This window comes from Nipponia nippon, unplaced genomic scaffold, assembly GCF_047370975.1.
Source record: "Nipponia nippon isolate SJK-2023a ecotype South Korea unplaced genomic scaffold, ASM4737097v1 scaffold_1, whole genome shotgun sequence".
Taxonomy (NCBI): domain Eukaryota; kingdom Metazoa; phylum Chordata; class Aves; order Pelecaniformes; family Threskiornithidae; genus Nipponia; species Nipponia nippon.
In genome coordinates, this window is record NW_028262290.1 from 115,230,072 (window position 1) to 115,248,386 (window position 18,315).

Genomic DNA, 18,315 nt, shown 5'->3' on the forward strand with positions numbered 1-18,315 from the left:
AACTGAATGTGTTTAAGCATGCTCCCTCTTGCTGAGTTACATGGGCTTTAGTTTCTTCCTCTGAGGAGTTAATGCAGTTCTCACAGGGAAGACAGACATTATCACAGGCTTTTAGCATTCATGAATGCTTTATTTTGAAGTGCAGGATATTCCCAGAAGCCATACAGTAGCCCTACAGAAATCCAGTCTGGAGCGCTTAAAATCTTCTAGGGTTAATGTGGCCACAGCCAAGATTTGTAGTACTGGTGGGAGATTCTGTTCAGTAGCCGACATATCCAGGTAGCATCAGATAAGTGTTTATAAAACAAGACCAGTGTTATGCACAAGCAGCCAGAGTGCAGTAAGAGCCTGCCAAACAGCCACAAAGAGTTCCTGCAACAAGAGAGAAAGAGAAATACACAGAGAAAAATACAGACACTGTAAAACAGCTCTATTAATATTAAAAACTATTGGAGCATCTAATCCTGTATTTCATTGCCCTTGTCAAAGTAGAATCCTTCCTTCCTTTTGCTGGCAAAATTACCATGGAGTCTGGCCCTGGCAAGTGTTTAAACACTTAACAATAGCTCTTGCCACCAAAGTTTTTGTAGTGTGAACGCATGAGGAGGACGCAAAGCAGAGAAAACAAATACTATTGTCATTTTACAGGTGGGCAACTGAAGTCTGGAGGGAAGAAATTTGCCTGAGGTCATGTAGGGAGGTGTGTAGCATTCATTGTGAGCCCAGCCATGCTGTCGGTCAATACCGCTTCTACATTGTGTTGTTCAGACAAACCCTGCAATGCCTCTACCTGCTCCTTTTGGAAGGTTTTTCCCACAGGTGAATGCCCTGTGTTAGCAGGAACAGCTTTCTGACAAAATGCACAGATTTAAATGGAAATGAAGCTCCACAAATGAAACAAGCCATAAGCACTTGCTGATTGTGGTTGGTTGTACAATAGTAAAAATGTTTCTGTGTCCTCAGGAGGGGAAATAACAATTGATCCATTTTCTGGACGCTTGTCTGCAAGATCCATCCCAAAGCTTTCTATCATGCAGAAGCAAACTGAAGGTTGTTTTCCTTTTACAAAGGCACTATAAGACTATCACAGAAAGGCAAATGTATCTCGGGAGACACTCCTGCTGCTGCTGGAGTGGTGGAAAGGGACAAAGTAAATGAGCAATGGTCGGTGACTCTAACACCAACAGCCTTCAAAAAAATAATCTATAAATAGCTTCAGCAGCAGTTGCACCCTAACCACAAAGTGACGAACTGAAGAATTAATCCGTAAATATCTTCAGCAGCAGTTGCACCCTGACCACAAAGTGACTAATTGAAGAATTAATCCATAAATATCTCCTTTTCTTCAAACTACCTTCAGCCAAGACTAAGAAAATAGAGAAATGCCATCGCTTGCCCTGGCGCTCAGTGAGTCCACACTACTTTGGCCCAGGCAGGTGAAAGCCCACCAGCAACCCCTCCATATCCATCTGGTGAGGGGAGTATGGCAGAGAAGGGGTTTAATGGAGGGCTGGTAACGGAACACCCAGGAGGAGAAAACCATGCGCTCAGACCTTAGGCCTTCTTCCCTTTCCCCACAAGGAGGGAAGAAGGAGACATTTGCCAGCATGCACATAAATGCTGCATTTTCAGAGGTGGCAGGTGAGCAGATTCATAAGGGAATGTAGCCAAGGGCCAGAACAGAGTTTGCACCCTGATTTCTTCAGTCTGATGCTCCACTAGGTTTGCACACACACAGCTCTATGCTTGCAGCACATTTCTCTTCCCTGCTCACACTGTTTCTCCCATGATGGTCCAGCATTTGTCAGAATAGTCTTGACTCCATGGTCCTCCAGGTGTAACTAACCAAGTGTGCAGGCAGTGAGAACATTTTACCTACCCAAGATAGAAACAGAATTTTTTTAGGTAGCCGGTCATTGATTTCTGGGTCTAGAAAGGGAAAGAAGAGATGTGAATCACTTTGAAATGAAGTTTTCTCATGAAATGAAGTTGTAGGACAACAAACATTAAAGAATTAAAAATGGCTCACAAACTAACGAAACTGAGCAAGAAGTGGTGAACCTGAGACACAGGAACCGAGATGATATAAGGAGCCACTGGGGCTGAAAACCTCAAAGATGAGTCACATCTGATGAAAAAAGGAGGTTTCCAGTTTGGAACAAAGAGATAGAGGAGGTCCTGCAAGTGCAGGTGTAAGGGGAGCAGTGCAGTTCTCTTTTACCAGTTTCACCATGGCTATCTTCTGAGCAGGAGAGCTTGGGCAGTTGTTGACCTTCTGTCCTTGTTGGCTGTGGAGCAAAAAGAAACACCAACAGAGATGGGCGATTGCATTAAAAAGTATTGCACAGCAACACCGTAAAGGGTTGAGACTAAATTGACAGCAAAGTCAAGCAGTTCCTTTGAGAACTTTTAAAGAAATATTTAATTTCTCCCTCCCTCCCATTTCTCCCCATCTTAAATTTCACATTTCTAGATTGAGCATGTTTCGGTGTCTTCTTTCTAAAAGTACATGTTGCTACATTGCATTTTGGACCTCTGTTTACTTTGCTTTGACTAGGCATGAGTGAGGACCTCAAGAGCATGGTGTCTGGGGACAGTCAGCTTCCAAAAAGCATCTGTCTCCAGCAGCCACCTAGGCAATGGAGAACCAATAAGGATTCCCAGGATGGAGTCAGCCTTCAGGAGCAACAGCAGGGACAAGGAAAGGCACACACTGAATTTCCAGGCCAAGCACTGACGTCACTGGACTGTGTTACAGGCTGAAATGAGGATTTTGTTTCTTGTCAGCTTTTATTGCCGGTCTGCTCAAACTCCCCCCTCCACCAAAGCACATGCCTTTTGTCTTGCATATTCTTTTTCATCTTGCCCTCTCTTTTACCTGCTTCCTGCTCCCAAGGCTTCTATCTGATTCTGCAATTGCTTTGAGATTTTTCTGTAAACAGAAAGAAAAATAATTCTTTCCATCTACTTAGTTGTGCTCACAATCATTTCAGGGCTGCTGTGCTATACATCCCCCTGCTGCATGTTATACAACCATTTACAGAGAGCCTCAAACAACTTCTAGTGGGATATTGTACCTTCTCATGTGTTTGTAAGCACCTAGATTAGGAACCCCTTTTTACTTGGTGCACCTTCATAGGAATTACTACGTGGAACAACTGAATTCATGGGTTCATCCAGTCTTGGATAAGAGGCAAAACTAGGCAATCCTGAAGTAGCCACACAGTGGTAAGAGAGCATGCCAACAGCACAGAGCTAACGCTATTTAGATTATTTTATTGCAGGAAAGCATTAGTATTGCTGGGTTTCTCCCATCAAACGTGCTACCATGGTAGCAAGGGAGGAAAAAGGGTCTGGTATGGTCTTCTAGGATGTCCTCCAATTTTGCCTGATGGAGGCACTACAGTAATTAAAATAGAGGATCTGTAGTGCCCCTCAGGTGTGGGGATAGCCCTACTATTGGAAACAGCAGATTCCCTCCAAAATTCTTCTTATTTTAAACTTTATATTATATTTTAGCCTCTGTTGTTACAGTTCATGCAGTGCATACATAATGTAATTACATGGCTCTTCTCTCCAAAACACAGAGAGCACAAAACTGAATCTCAAATCATGTCACAGAACTGAAAGAGGAGTTTTTAAACAGGGCTTATACTTACTGCCGGCACTTCATACTTTGTGCTTAATTTGGGAGTGATTGCTAGAAGGAATACTTAACCCCTAGTGTTTACTGAAGCTAGAGGATTTCTGCATTGCAGAGCAGTTGAGAAAGAGAAGAGTGAGAGTGAGAAGTCCGGTGCTTAGATCCACATGGGCTGGGCTCTGCATTTAGATGTGGTATTTTGAAATTCAGAGATTCTATGTAACCTCATTACTTAAAGGAAACTACTGTCCAGTAATGAGGCGAAAGGGGGCATGGTTTTAATGGCACATGAATGCTGGCCAAGAACAGAGAGCACTTCCTCGGAAAATAACTGTGTAGCTGCAGGCTTTGCTGCTTCTGCTGCTGTTCAAGCTGCCGCTTTTACTTGTTATTCTGCAAAGTAATAATACGAACCTGGTGCAGATTATTAAGAGAGAGAATTGAAATTAGTATCCAGGATATGCCCCACAACTTTGGTCATCTGAGGAAAAGATAAGCTACTCCTGAATCTGCTAGGAGTGAGATGAGACTTTCCAAATCTAAATTTCATTTGCATTTCTGTGGTTGGGTGATTACTTGACAGAAAAAGAAGCTGTTCTACATAAATATGAGGTTCTTCCTTGATGCAGCATAAACCATATTAACTTACAATCAATAGCATATGCTTCAGGTATGGCCGATGTGGAAATATTCTGGATATTAAAATAAGAAACCCAGAATAGAGGGCATTGCTAATACTTACAACCCAATTAGTTCAGGGTGCTTGAGTTGCTCTTCTAAGTGGCTTATTTTTATCTGCATGTCCTTAAAAGTTCAAAAGAAAAGCAAACAATCTTAATATTAGTCCATCATTCTGATGTGCAATAAAAGTCAAGTCAGAGCTTATTAGCATGAGATCAGCACCAGTGCTGCCCTTGCAGATATTACATTCTCCTCTCCCAAATTGGCTCTGATAGAAATCTACAGGAATCTGCCCTCCTGGTATTAGTTTTATATTGCAGTAACTTTCTGGACGACTTATGTTCCCAATAATACAAGGTTACTCATTTTAAAGGCGTACTTGCTGGTTTGCACACTATGGTCTGTGAAACTTCTAACTCAAAACTTCTCAGTGTTTCATTATTTTTGTATTCCTGAGACTACTGGAAGACTTACTGCCCACACTCTTACCTGTATTATATTTTACTCTATCACTTTGCTGTTTGACACCCTTGTAATTACCTTTGTAAAAGCTATTATAGAATGGTGCTGGTCTAAACAAAGAAAGAGTGTGTATGGTGACACGCAATAGGATGTCGTACCTCTAAGATTTTGTCCTGTTGTATGACTAATCCTCTTTCTTCCAATATTTCATTTTTTTCCTAAAAATAGACAGAATCAAGTATAACTTGTTAGGGGAAAAGTATTAATGTTAAAACAGTAGTATTGGTTAAACATGCAATGTAAAAAGACTAGTAAAAAGCTACAAACCAGCACCTTCTATCCATCAAACATTTATCAGAAGTGAGGATTATATGATCACACTGAATGTTTGACAGTCTTTCCAGCCCCGGAAATTGTGGCTGATATCAGCAGTAAAGGGAAATCTTATAGAAAGAAAATTCCTATCTGTTTGGTAAAAATAGGCAGTAGGATAGAAGACAGAAGCTGAAGCTGATGTCCACGCTGAGATAAATGCTTTGAGGGTGGTTATAACTATTTTATCAGGCCCAGAGGATCTACACAAGCAAGCTGCTTATGGCCACTGGGATGGCTTCTTTTCATTATCAGCAGAAACTAACACCCGCAGCACCTGCGTTACGTGTCAGGCGGGTCTCACAGGCAGCTCACTGGAGATCAGTGATGCTGCAGAGTCACCCGCAGCCCTGCTTAGCCACGCTTGTGTGAGCTAATGCAGAGGGGATGATGGAGGGGACACTGCGTGTGCAGTCATGGGCTCGGACAAGAGGCATACATCAACCAAGCGTCCTGGCTCTTCCGCCACCACAAACACACAGCTGGGGGGCTCAGTAGCTTGTGGGATGCAGAATGCCCTGAGCAGGAAAGCATCCTCAAGAGCTGAGCAGTGTGGGAAAGGCCTGGGAGTGGTGGGACAGGAGCTGAGCGTGAGCCCCCAGCATGCCCTGGCAGCGATGGAGACCAGCAGCATCCCACCCCTATGGGCAGGAGCACGGCCCATAGGTCGAGGGAAGGTGTTATCTTCCTCTACTTGACACTCATTAGACCACATATGGATACTGTGTTCCCCCCAGCACATGATGGTTGTCAAAGAATTTCAGCCAGTTCAGGGGAGGCCCCAGGGTGGCTGTGCAGGTGCCCAGGAGGCTGTGCGGGCTCTGGCCCTGGAGGTTTTGCAGCCCAGCTGGATACAGCCCTGAGCACCCTGCTCTGAGCTTTGAGCGGAAGGTCGGACCAGAGACCCCTCCACAGTCCCTTCCCACCTGAATTATTCTGTGGTCCCGTTACTCTGCTGACTCATAAATCAAGTCAGATTGGTTTATGGAGGCCTCTGCTAAATAGAAGTGTTGCTTTTCTGTAGCTTAGCATGAAATCACAGACATACGCAGCATTTCAAAACTTTGCTAGAGACTTTGTTATGACAAGTACTTGCATTTAATTGTTTTGCTGGGAAAAAAATAATCTCCTGTATTCATACTGAACAAAAAGAACCTATCAGCCAGTCAAGGGCGGGAGGCAGGAAAAGGAATTTGTAAGTCAAAACAGTCTATTTTGTTTAGCACTGTGCTTTTTCAAAGTCTTACGATGGTTGATGAAATATGGAAGATTTTATTTCCAAAAGGCTTATTTAAATCCCAGCTGTGTGTTTAGAAACCCAAGGCCCCTTCCACTGGAGGGACAAACCAAGGCATCAGCTACCCACATGCTTGTGTTTGCTCCCGTGGTAAAACAGGAGAAGAAAGTCTGTTGGCATGAGGTCATTATTATCCCCACAAAATAGGAGATATTAGGAAAAAATACAGTCGAAAATCGGTCAGTAACCAGCTGATATTTGTGAAAGAAAGGTGGACCACATACATCTCTTCATTGATAACTGCACACCTCAGGAGCAAATAATTTGTGATCCACTTTGGGCAGCATCAGAGGAGACCACAAAGACTCAGTAAGCCACAAACTCGCAGTTGCTCTGACTCATCCAAAAACCTGCTCTCAGGCCATTCCTGCACTCAGAGACAGCAATGATGGGGGAGTTTTGTCATGCCAATGACAGCCAGCAAAATCTTTGATGGGCTTGCATCTGGGCAGAGATAGACATCACAGAGCTACCTTGACATGGTCTTCATTGCTCCTGGGCAAGTCCAAACTTACAATCTATTTTTAATAATCTTATGGTCGACTCTCACACTCGTTCTTCACATCTCATACGTATTTCTTTCTTCACAAGGGCATTTTGATACCTTTATAAGTTCCTTTTCCTTCTCTTCCAATGTTCTCACCAGCTCCTGCAAACATATCTGTCACAGGAAAAGGGTTAGCAGTGGGTGAGGGTGGGCAGAGTGAGGCACAGGGACAAGTCACAGGGTTGGCGAGATGGGCGACCAAATACGAGCCTTGCTGTAAGCTTTGCATGTCTCAATACCTATCCATAGGCATTCTCAATGCTAACTATGCCTTTTGGTTTTATTCCTATCAGAAAATAATGAATCAAATCTTTCCTGCGCCAGTCATTTGAGCTTTTTTTACAAGCAAGACGATGTAGGAAGTGTGTGTGCGTGTGTGTTTGTGCGTTCAACCTACAACCCATTCCTTACTGCAGGTATACATAGGAATCGGTGGAAGAGCCAGCTGAAAAGAAAAAAAAAGTCCACTTGCTTGTTTTTACCAATAGCAGCAACTCTGGCCTCAAGTGTTCTTGTGCATGTGTCTAAACTGTAAAGCCTTTAGATGAGGAACTGGATGTTTCCTTATGCGTGTAAAATACCTGGTATACCAAACACTACCCCTGGTTAAGGACCCTGTTTACCACAGTTTAGTTCTGGCTTTATTACCAGCCAGTGTATCTTTTTCCTGCATTCTTCCCCAGAAAAGATGCTCTTGCTCAAGTTAACCAGCCCTTGGGAAACAGGGGTGTCTGGACTTTTCTGTGCATCAAGTCAAAATGTGTAAAGTGTGTGTACTACATATTTTATCAGATCATTAATAGCAGGATATGTTATTATTTGACCACTTGCCTTCACATGACTTAAGTCTTCTAAACATGGAACCTGTTGATGCTTAAGAGGTTTATATTCATGGAATACAGAAACCTGAAAAATTCAAATCAAAGATATGTCATGAAGAAGCAACAATGTGGTGGGAAGTAAGGGGTTTTTTCACCATTCTCTTTATACAAGGGTTCTTGATTCTTCAGACCTGTGTGTTTCTGTTCAAGACAACAGAAAATTTCCCTGTGAGGCCTAGTTATGAAATAGACTGGCAGAAAAATGTAAAAATTTCTAAAGATGTGTCTTTGCAAGAAGACATTTTAGTTATGCTTCCCATCAAGGACATAACATAATTTTCGAAACATGCCTGAAATATTAAAGTAACAATAGGTGTTACTTAAGAACTCGGTTGGTGAGGCACGCGGCGGCAGCAACGGTAAGTCCTGTGACTGGGCACTAGATTGGGGTGGAAAAGGGGGTCTCCTGTGCTGGGGAACCCGATAAAGAGCCTGGCGGGGCCATCACACCAAAGTAAAACCAGCTGCTCTCGCGGGCGAGGCAGACAGGGCTTGGGCATTGCTGGGGCAACCGCGGGAGATTTAAACGGGCCCCTGGGGAGTGCAGCGAACAGGACGGGCAAACAGGGCATGGCGCGTCAGAAAGCGCGTGGCGCGGCAGGTTGCATGGCAGTTTGCGCAGCAGTTCACGCAGGCAGCTGGCGAGCTCTCCTTGTCGTCTATGCCCTCCCGGAAGAGACTCAGCCATGGTTTCCACTCGGACAAGAGCCATCGCCAGAAGGGATGTGGCGACAGAGATGGAGCTCCCGCTCAAACATGCAGCCACCCAGGTCTCTGGCTGCAGGGAGTACCAGAGCCTTGCTCTGGTGATGGAGGGCTCCCAAGACAACACCTGCTAGAGGTGCGAGCAGGTGGAGGATCTGCTCAGCATGGTGGCAGAGCTGAAAGAAGAAGTCGCAAGACTGAGGAGTATCAGGGAGTGCAAGAGGGAGATAGACTGGTGGAGCCACTCCCTACCATCCCCGAGACGAGCACGCCAGATGGAAGCATCAAGAGAAGGGGAGGCTCCCCTACCCTCTTGCCACCAGGCAGAAGGAGGGGACCTAAGAGAAGGAGGAGGATGGAAACAGATCCCTGCTCAGTGCAGCAGGTGAATCCTCTCCCGACCTACCTTGACCCCCCAGGTGCCCTTACACAATAGGTATGAGGCTCTGGAACTCGAGGGCCAGGAGGATGCAGATATGGACAGTGATCCATCCAAGGGGTTGACTAGGGGGAACCAGTCAGCCCCACGCATTACAACGGCCACTGGTAAGAAAAAAAGAAGGGTAATTGTCATAGGCGACTCCCTTCTGAGGGGAACAGAGGGCCCGATATGCCAACTGAACCCATCCCATAGGGAAGTCTGCTGCCTCCCTGGGGCAAGGATAAGAGACATTACTAGGAAGCTCCCTAGGCTAGTAAAATCATCCGATTATTATCCACTATTGGTTGTTCAGGTTGGCAGTGATGAGGTAGCTGATAGAGGCACAAAGACGATCAGAAGGGACTTTAGAGAACTGGGGCGATTACTTGAAGGATCAGGAGCGCAGGTAGTGTTTTTTCTCCATCCCGTCAGTAGGCACGAGGCATACAGAAAGGAACAGGAAGACCCATCTCATAAACACATGTCTCAGAGGCTGGTGCCAGAGGTGGAATTTGGGGTTTTTCAATCACGGGGCAGTTTACATGGCACCAGGCCTGCTGGAGACAGATGGGGTTCACCTGTCGCAAAGGGAGAAAAGAATTCTGGCTCAGGAGTTACCAGGCCTCATTGAGAGAGCTTTAAACTAGATGCGAAGGGGGAAGGGGATAAAAACAGGCTTGCTAGGGATGAGCCTAGGGAATGGCATGCCTGTGTTGGAGGAGAGATCTATAGCCCAACTGAAGTGCATTTACACCAATGCATGCAGCTTGGGCAATAAACAGGAGGAGCTGGAAGCCATTGCATGGCAGGAAAACTATGATGTGGTCGCCATCACGGAAACATGGTGGGATGACTCACTCAACTGGAGTGCTGCAATGGATGGCTACAAGCTCTTTAGAAGGGACAGGTAAGGAAGGAGAAGTGGTGGGGTAGCCTTGTACATTAGAGCGTGTTTTGATTGTCTAGAGCTCAACGAAGGTAATGTTAAGGTTGAGTGCTTATGGGTAAAGATCAGAGGGAAGGCTAATAAGGCAGATATCCTGGTGGGAGTCTGTTATAGACCATCCAACCAGGATGAGGAAACAGACGAAGTATTCTACAAGTGGTTGGCTGAAGTCTCACAATCCCTAGCCATTGTTCTCGTGGAAGACTTCAACTTACCAGATATCTGCTGGAAATACAACACAGCAGAGAGAAAGCAGTCTCAGAGGTTCCTGGAGTGTGTGGAAGATAGCTTCCTGACACAGCTGGTAAGCGAGCCAGCCAGGGGAGGTGCCCCGCTGGACCTGCTGTTTACGAACAGAGAGGGCCTGGTGGGCGATGTGGTGGTCGGAGCCTGTCTTGGGCTCAGCGACCATGGCATGATGGAGTTTTCAATTCTTGGAGAAGTAAGGAAGGGGGTCAGCAAAACCGCTACCCTGAACTTTAGAAGGGCAGACTTTGGATTGTTTAGGAGTCTGGTTAACAGAGTCCCTTGGGAGGCAGTCCTGAAGGGCAAAGGAGTCCAGGAAGGCTGGATGTTATTCAGGAAGGAAGTCTTAAAGGCGCAGGAGCAGGCCGTCCCCATGTGCTGCAAGTCGAGCAGGCGGGGGAGAAGACCGGCCTGGCTGAATGGAGAGTTTGGCTGGAACTCAGGAAAAAAAGGAGAGCTTACCGCCTTTGGAAGAAGGCGCAGGTGACTCAGGAGGACTACAAGGATGTTGTGAGGATATGCAGGGAGAAGATTAGAAAGGCAAAGGCCCAGCTAGAACTTAAACTGGCCACCGCCGTTAAAGACAACAAAAAAAGTTTTTACAAATATATCAGCAACAAAAGGAGGGCCAGGGAGAATCTCCCTCCTTTGTTGGATGCAGAGGGAAACATTGCCATGAAGGATGAGCAGAAGGCTGAGGTACTTAATGCCTTCTTTGCCTCAGTCTTTAATAGTCAGACTGGTCATCCTCAGGTTTTTCAGGCCCCTGAGCTGGGAGATGGAGATAGGATGCAGAATGAAGTCCCAGTTGTTGAAGAGGTGGCAGTCACCGACCTGCTCCTCCACCTGGATGCTCACAAGTCCATGGGGCCCGACAGGATCCACCCAAGGATACTGAGGGAGCTGGCAGAGGAGCTTGCCAAGCCACTCTCCATCGTTTATCAGCAGTCCTGGTCAACCGGTGAGGTCCCAGATGACTGGAAGCTAGCAAATGTGACGCCCCTCTACAAGAAGGGTTGGAAGGAGGATATGGGGAACTACAGGCCTGTCAGCCTGACCTTGGTGCTGGGAAAGGTCATGGAGCAGATCATCTTGAGTGCCATTATGCGGCACATGTGGGACAACTGGGGGATCAGGTTCAGCGAGCCTGGGTTTATGAAAGGGAGGTCCTGCTTCACTAACCTAGTCTCCTATGACAAGGTGACCCGCTTAGTGGATGAGGGGAAGGCTGTGGACGTTGTCTACTTGGACTTTAGTAAGGCCTTTGACACAGTCTCCCACAGCATTCTCCTGGAGAAGCTGGCTGCTCACGGCTTGGATAAGCGCACTCTGTGCTGGGTTAAAAACTGGCTGGACGGCCGAGCCCAGAGAGTGGTGGTGAATGGTGTCAAATCCAGTTGGCGGCTGGTCACGAGTGGTGTTCCCCAGGGCTCAGTGTTGGGGCCGGTCCTGTTCAATATCTTCATTGATAATCTGGACGAGGGGATTGAGTGCACCCTCAGTAAGTTTGCAGATGACACCAAGTTGGGTGGAAGTTTCGATCTGCTGGAGGGTAGGAAAGCCCTGCAGAGGGACCTGGACAGGCTGGATCATTGGGCCAGGGCCAACTGTATGAGATTCAACAAGGCTAAGTGCCAGGTCCTGCACTTGGGTCACAACAACCCCATGCAACGCTACAGGCTGGGGGAGGAGTGGCTGGAGAGCTGCCTGGCGGAAAAGGACCTGGGGGTGTCGGTTGGCAGCTGCCTGAACATGAGCCAGCAGTGTGCTCAGGTGGCCAAGAAGGCCAATGGCATCCTGGCCTGTATCAGGAACAGCGTGGCCAGCAGGACCAGTGAGGTGATAGTGCCCCTGTATTCGGCACTGGTGAGGCCGCACCTCGAGTACTGTGTTCAGTTTTGGGCCCCTCACTACAAGAAGGATATTGAGGTGCTGGAGTGTGTCCAAAGAAGGGCAACGAAGTTGGTGAAGGGTCTAGAGCACAAGTCTTATGAGGAGAGGCTGAGGGAGCCGGGGTTGTTTAGTCTGGAGAAGAGGAGGCTGAGGGGGGACCTTATTGCTCTCTACAACTACCTGAAAGGAGGTTGTAGCGAGGTGAGGGTCGGTCTCTTCTCCCAAGTAACAAGCGATAGGACAAGAGGAAATGGCCTCAAGCTGCACCAGGGGAAGTTTAGGTTGAATATTAGGAAAAACTTCTTCACTGAAAGGGTAGTCAGGCATTGGAACAGGCTACCCAGGGAAGTTGTTGAGTCTCCATCCCTGGAGGTATTTAAAAGACGGGTAGACGTGGTGCTTGAGGACATGGTTTAGTGGTGGACTTGGCAGTGCTAGGTTAACGGTTGGACTTGATGATCTTAAGGGTCTTTTCCAACCTTAACGATTCTATGATTCTTTGATTCTAAGAACACTGGAAAGGTGAAGGCTGTTTTCAAGGTAAGTCCTCAAGTACCTTAACATGTATTTTGGCCATATTTTCCAGTTGTCTTTAATTGTCAGAAAGTTCACAGTATTTGGAAAGTACATAAATAAACCCTGTTTTATTCCTTCTTTGCAATTAGCTAAAGTAGAATATTGCCTGACCTCACAAGTTTTCTTTTACCATGATGCTGTCAGTAAATATTTTAGTGTGTGATTATATGCATGCTCCCTCCCCATCTCTGCCCAAAAGCACATGAAATGGAGAGTGAAAGCCATTTTGAATCACCCAGAAAGATTCTGCTGACTGCAGTGAGACCAAGGGAGTGCAAGCGACTTGCCCACGGTCTCGTCATGAATCAGCTGCAGGCACTACAAGATGGTTGCAGGTCCTTGACCGCAGACCCATTAGCAGCCCCGTCCTACCTCCTCTGTCTGCCACTCCAATTCTTTCTTGACCATTGCAGAAGTGAAGCCTGCGACATCTTTCTGTCTCATCTCGGTCCTTGGAGGCACAGGCAGTGTCTGAAAACTATAGAATTACGGTGTCAGATGAAGGGTCACAGCTTGGGCCACTGTTCTGGTTATGTGAAAACAGGCAAGGCAGGAGCGAGGGCATTAAAACCTAAATTCAAACTTCACCTTACCTTTTGCATTTCTTTCCTCCCCCGATGTATGGTTTTTCTTGTTACATGAGATGATTATAAAATAACAGAATCAAGCCTTTTTATGTAACACCAACTTAATCCCATTTTCAACCAATGAAAGGTTTTGATGAGCTCCCCAAAATATTTTATTGCATTCATCTTTTCCTGCACTTTTTCATTGTCTGACTTGGCCAAGAAGTACGTGCACCAAATTGTATAGGGAACAACCTTATCTCGCGTTTATTTTAGCCTGACAAGAAAAAGGAAGTTGACAAAATCTTGGAAAGAAATCGTGTTTTCCTGGTGAGTTTTGAGTGGGCTGGGAAGTGCCTGTACTTCTGCTCAGGCCTATGTGACACCAGAAAATCTCCACCTCGTAACCTTATTACACTAAATACTCTAGAATTTGTTTGCTTTCTGCTTGTTCTAGAAGACACAATAATGAGGGAATCTGCTCAAGCTTCACTCACCTCTTGAAATGTCTGTTTTCTCGAAGGGGCTGCTTGTTTTCATCGAGAAGTTTGGAAACCATCTTGCTGAGATCTTCTCACTCTGTAGATAAGGTCACATCTGAAAACAGTATCTTCCTACAAAAACATTGCACAGAAAAATTTGGTTTTTTGCACTAAACACTGTGTCATATGCCATCTCCTGCAGAGCTGGAATGAGATGCTCAGGTGGACGATATAATTTGCTCTCCCAAATTCTTCATGTCTGACAGACCTCACAGTGAGTTGTCTCTTACATGTTTGCAATACCAGATTTTTACAGATTTTGAGACAGGCTGGTAGTAAACCAGTCCTCATACCAAGCTTTAACAGAGCAATACAATTTATTTCATAGCAGTGACTGCCATAAAACTGCAAAAGGCAAACACAAAACCTCTTGGCTCTTTTTTTTTTTTTTTTTAAGCCATGGTAAGTCTAATTTTAATTTTAGTACTGTAATTGATGAATTTATCCCCATTTCCCTTTTTAGGCAGGGCATTTGGGCACAAATAGGCTCGAGGCCATCATACAGGATATAAGCGACTCAGCCAGAAAAAGCAGTCCCCATCCAGGCTTCAGCTGGATGGCTCCCACAAGCACAGGTCTATGTACCCATGCCCCAGGGGATGCTGCAAGGGAGGGGGCTGCGGCAGCTTACTCAGGCCCTGCTCAGCAGAAGGAAGTACTGGGTGAGGCTGTGACACTATTGTTGTGTTGTTTTTTTTTTTCTTGATCCCAAGCACAAAAAACTCTGCTGAAATTCTGCACAGGCTTTCAAGGACAAAATAAGTTGAAGGAAAGGAGCTTTTGGAGGAGTTTCCCATGGATAGCTCTGCCGCCCTATTTATACAGCAAAGGGATTGAGCTCTTCCTCTGGCATTCACGGCAAGGATGACAGATATAAACTGAGGGACAGATTTGGGACAGCTGGCCTTCTGAGTGCTGCAACTGCTTGGCTGCTGCCGTGGATGCAGTCTGCAGCCCCGCGAGGGTCTATGGGCAGGACTGGTGACCACGCAGCTGGGCATAGCACCAAAATCCCTCGGCTCACTCTAAAAAAACAAGAGCATCTACAAGGTGAGAGGCAAGAGGTGGGGATGTATGCAGGGTGCTGGAGGAAAAGTAGGTGTCTCAGTCCAGCAGTGTGAAGACTTTGACATAAACTAAATTTTTACTGAATAGAGCACATGAGAACAGAGATGAAGGAGGATTCATACAACACTATACTCTTAGATATCATCTCTAAAATGTAGGATAATCCCAGCTCATCCAGACACTCACACTTTGCTCCTAGGGAGGGTGACATCCTCCCTCCATCCCACATCCTCTTCTCTCTGAAAGCTCCATTATTTAAGCTGCTTTATGCTCCTTGAGTATCCTCAATTTGGCCATCCAGATAGAGAAACTACCTTAGAGTTTTACAAAAGTTTGTCTTCTGTATTACCCTGTAAATACTTGCACTGTGGAGGGGAAGGAGTGGAGGGTCAGAGAGCCCTGAGAGATGCTTGCGTTGTTCCTGCATAGTCTTTCACAAAAACTCACCGCTGTGGACCTTACAAGCAGAGAGACAAGCCTGGCAAGAACTCACAAAAACCCTCAGAAGTCTCTTCTACACCTTCACATCATCCTGCCAGCCAGACTTATTTACACGTTCCCCAAAAAGGTGGACCCTGCACCCAAGCCAGAAACAAAACACAGCAAAATAAGAAGGAAATGAAGAAAAACCTGGTGTAGAAAGTAAAAGCTAAGGTCAGAGGGCCACGTTCCCTGACTGCAGAAGATGAACTCTTTTCCAAACATGGTGACGGATATATCTACCACATCCAGCCTCCCAAGGCCTTTGGGTACACTGAGGTGGCATAAAATAATAATTTCTTAGTTAACTGACACTACTCAGCATCTTGCCTTTGTATTTCTCCAAGAAGGCTTAGTTTTGCTCCCAACTGAAAGAGCCCTGCCATCATCCCTACAGTGGCACTGTCCCTGACGCGGCTTTTGCATCCACAGGTTTGGTGCAGGTTGGTTGAACTTCCACAGTGTCCTCGACCCGGGGAGCATTTCCACCCGTCAGTGTGGCAGAGGGGTGAGCAGCGTGCAGCATGGGTCGAGCGGGGCAGGCAGCAGTGAGCAACCACGCCTGAGCTCATGGGCTGTGTGGGCTTCCTGCTGCCTTCCTGTTGCATGAGCACAGCCCCGAGGAGCCGAGCGGTGCAGAGAGGCCACTCCTTGCACTGCCCTCTTGACCCCACCACCATCCAATGGCTCCCAGCCCCTGCTCTCTTAGCTGCAGGATTTTGCTCTCAGGGGTCACATCCCTTGGCAGTTCACCAGACCTGAAGCAACCATGCACCCCAGAAAGATGTAAGGCTCATTGATTTTGGCTTGTTATTTTTCAGTTTTGCTTTGAAATCTCTTTCTCCTGATGGCCATTCTCTCAGGTACCAGTCACGTCAGCGGTGCTATTAATTCTCATTGCGAACAGTGTATATAATTTCTCTGTGTTGGTTCTATCAGCAAAGCAGCTAAGCTCCTGGGGCAGAGAGGCAATTAATTTTGTAACACAGGGCTGCTTCATATTCAGGACCCAGTTCAACAAAGCACTTAAGCAAAGGAATAATGACTGACTTGAATGGGAATATTAGTGCTTAAAGTTAATTGTGTGCTTTTAAAATTGGGCCTTATATCATGCCAATCAAATCATTAATCTACTCAATTACAAGCTCCAGCTAACAAATACATGCCCTGGAGTTTCTTTCCTCAAAAGAGAAAACAGATAGGGCCTTGAAAAATCTATACGTTCAATAGTAACATAGCAAAGAGTAAGAATGTGTTGGCTTGCTCTTTGCCAGCTCTTACCAACCAGAAAATGCAGTATGCCAGCACTTCAGTGACAATCAGTTAAATGCTTTAATGAACAAATGGACTATATATTAAAAGCCAAACAGGGAGTTTTTCTCCTCCCTTCAGGCAGTCTCAGTGGAATCTGAAAACTGAGTATTTTTTGACATCATATGAGTTCTGAGATTTCTAGTATGCATCACAGTAGGCCCCCCAAAAAGTACATGTGAGTGACAGAAGGATTAACTGCAGAGGGAACAGCAGGAAAGCCAGGATGCTATCTGCAAGGTTATGCAGATAGAGCTGAAGACAGTGATTAGAAGTGATACATATTTGTGAAGCCAGATATATTCTCACATAGGCAAAGTCTACAAGCAGGCTCATGAAACAAACCACCTCAGAGCTCTTGCTAACCAGCAAGTGATATCTCATTTTGTACAACTGTACTTAGACTAACCACAGAGACATCCTAACCTAAATAAACTGATAAGCTTGTCAATTAAACCACATGCTTCTATAGGAGAAGACTACAATGTCAAAACTTTCAACTCTTCCAACAAAAATTGTGTGATGGACAAAAACTGTGATGCAGCTGTGGTTGGAGTGGTTCATACAGCAAGCTACTGGCTCACAACATCTTCATTTGCCATGCTGTTACTGAGGTCCGTGGTGAGCAGCCCAGCTAGGCTGTCATTTTTCACAGTCAGTCTCTGAGGAATTACAGATGCTAAAGGTAAATGCGGTGCTACATGCTAATGTACATGATTCAATAACCTGGACCAAATTATTGCTGCAGTCAATGTCTGACCAGCTGGAGCTGGTGTTATTTCCACTAGTCCCCAGATGAATTTCTCAGTTTAATTTTAAATAGAAGAATGATTTTGCTGTTATTGCTGTTGTTGCTTTAGATTCATCATGTAGTTTGTTTTTGTGCCTGTTTGCATTTTAGAGATATTCTTCACGTCAGCCTCTAGGGACGTGGACTTTAGTGTAGTGCACTGAAGTCTTCTTTGGAAGTCCACTGCTGTGACTGCAAAACGGGAACTAGAAAGCTGGCTGTTATAATTAGCATGCAGTTTTAGTTGTGTAGGTGTGTGATGTGTTAGCCGGGAGTGTTTATTTTTAGTTCAGACATCTAAAACCTGTATTCAACTATGTTGAGCTATGGACTATGAAACAACTCTGTCTAAACCAAGACATAGCTGTGTTTGTGTATGCACGTGTGTGTGATTGCATGTATGTAAAAGGATAGCGAGGAAAAAACCCAATAGCTGCCTACGATTAAATACTTTTGGCTTTGCATCCCCTTCTGAGAACACCTAGAGATGGGAACAACATCCAGCCTTCCAGGAAGAAGCCATATCTTGACTGTAGAGGGAGTGGGAGTGAAGCCTTAAGAGACTTTTCCCATAGGCAGGGTTGGTACAGAGGGTCACTGACTGAAGCAGTAATGGTGTAGGAGGTGAGACAAGAGGCCTCGGTAATTAGGAGGGTGTTGTCTTGGCTCAATTTAAAACAGCAAGAGCTATTTCCTCGAAGAAGCTTTACCTTAACTGCCAGCTCAGACCGTGAGCTCTGTCAGGCAGCGATCATCTCTCAGCAACGTACGAAACGCAGCCAGTGCTATGGGGCTCTCACGCTGAACGCCAGCCCCTGAGCACATCCATAATGATGTCAATTTTAGTAGCTATAGCTCAAATGAAATATGTCTAGGTTCAATGTTCAG

The 18,315-nt window shown here is 45.7% G+C and overlaps 1 protein-coding gene across 1 annotated transcript; it reads right to left on the reverse strand.

The window, feature by feature from the left end:
- Window positions 1-212: 212 nt before the first annotated feature.
- LOC148057570 (uncharacterized) lies at window positions 213-13,795 on the reverse strand. Its single transcript, XM_087746787.1, has 10 exons — window positions 13,734-13,795; window positions 13,043-13,148; window positions 7,834-7,908; window positions 7,060-7,116; window positions 4,945-5,004; window positions 4,386-4,447; window positions 2,879-2,932; window positions 2,231-2,288; window positions 1,880-1,929; window positions 213-372 (listed from the first exon to the last, which is right to left on the reverse strand). The coding sequence occupies exons 1-10, from the start codon at window positions 13,793-13,795 to the stop codon at window positions 213-215; spliced, it is 744 nt and encodes a 247-aa protein (XP_087602913.1).
- Window positions 13,796-18,315: the final 4,520 nt, after the last annotated feature.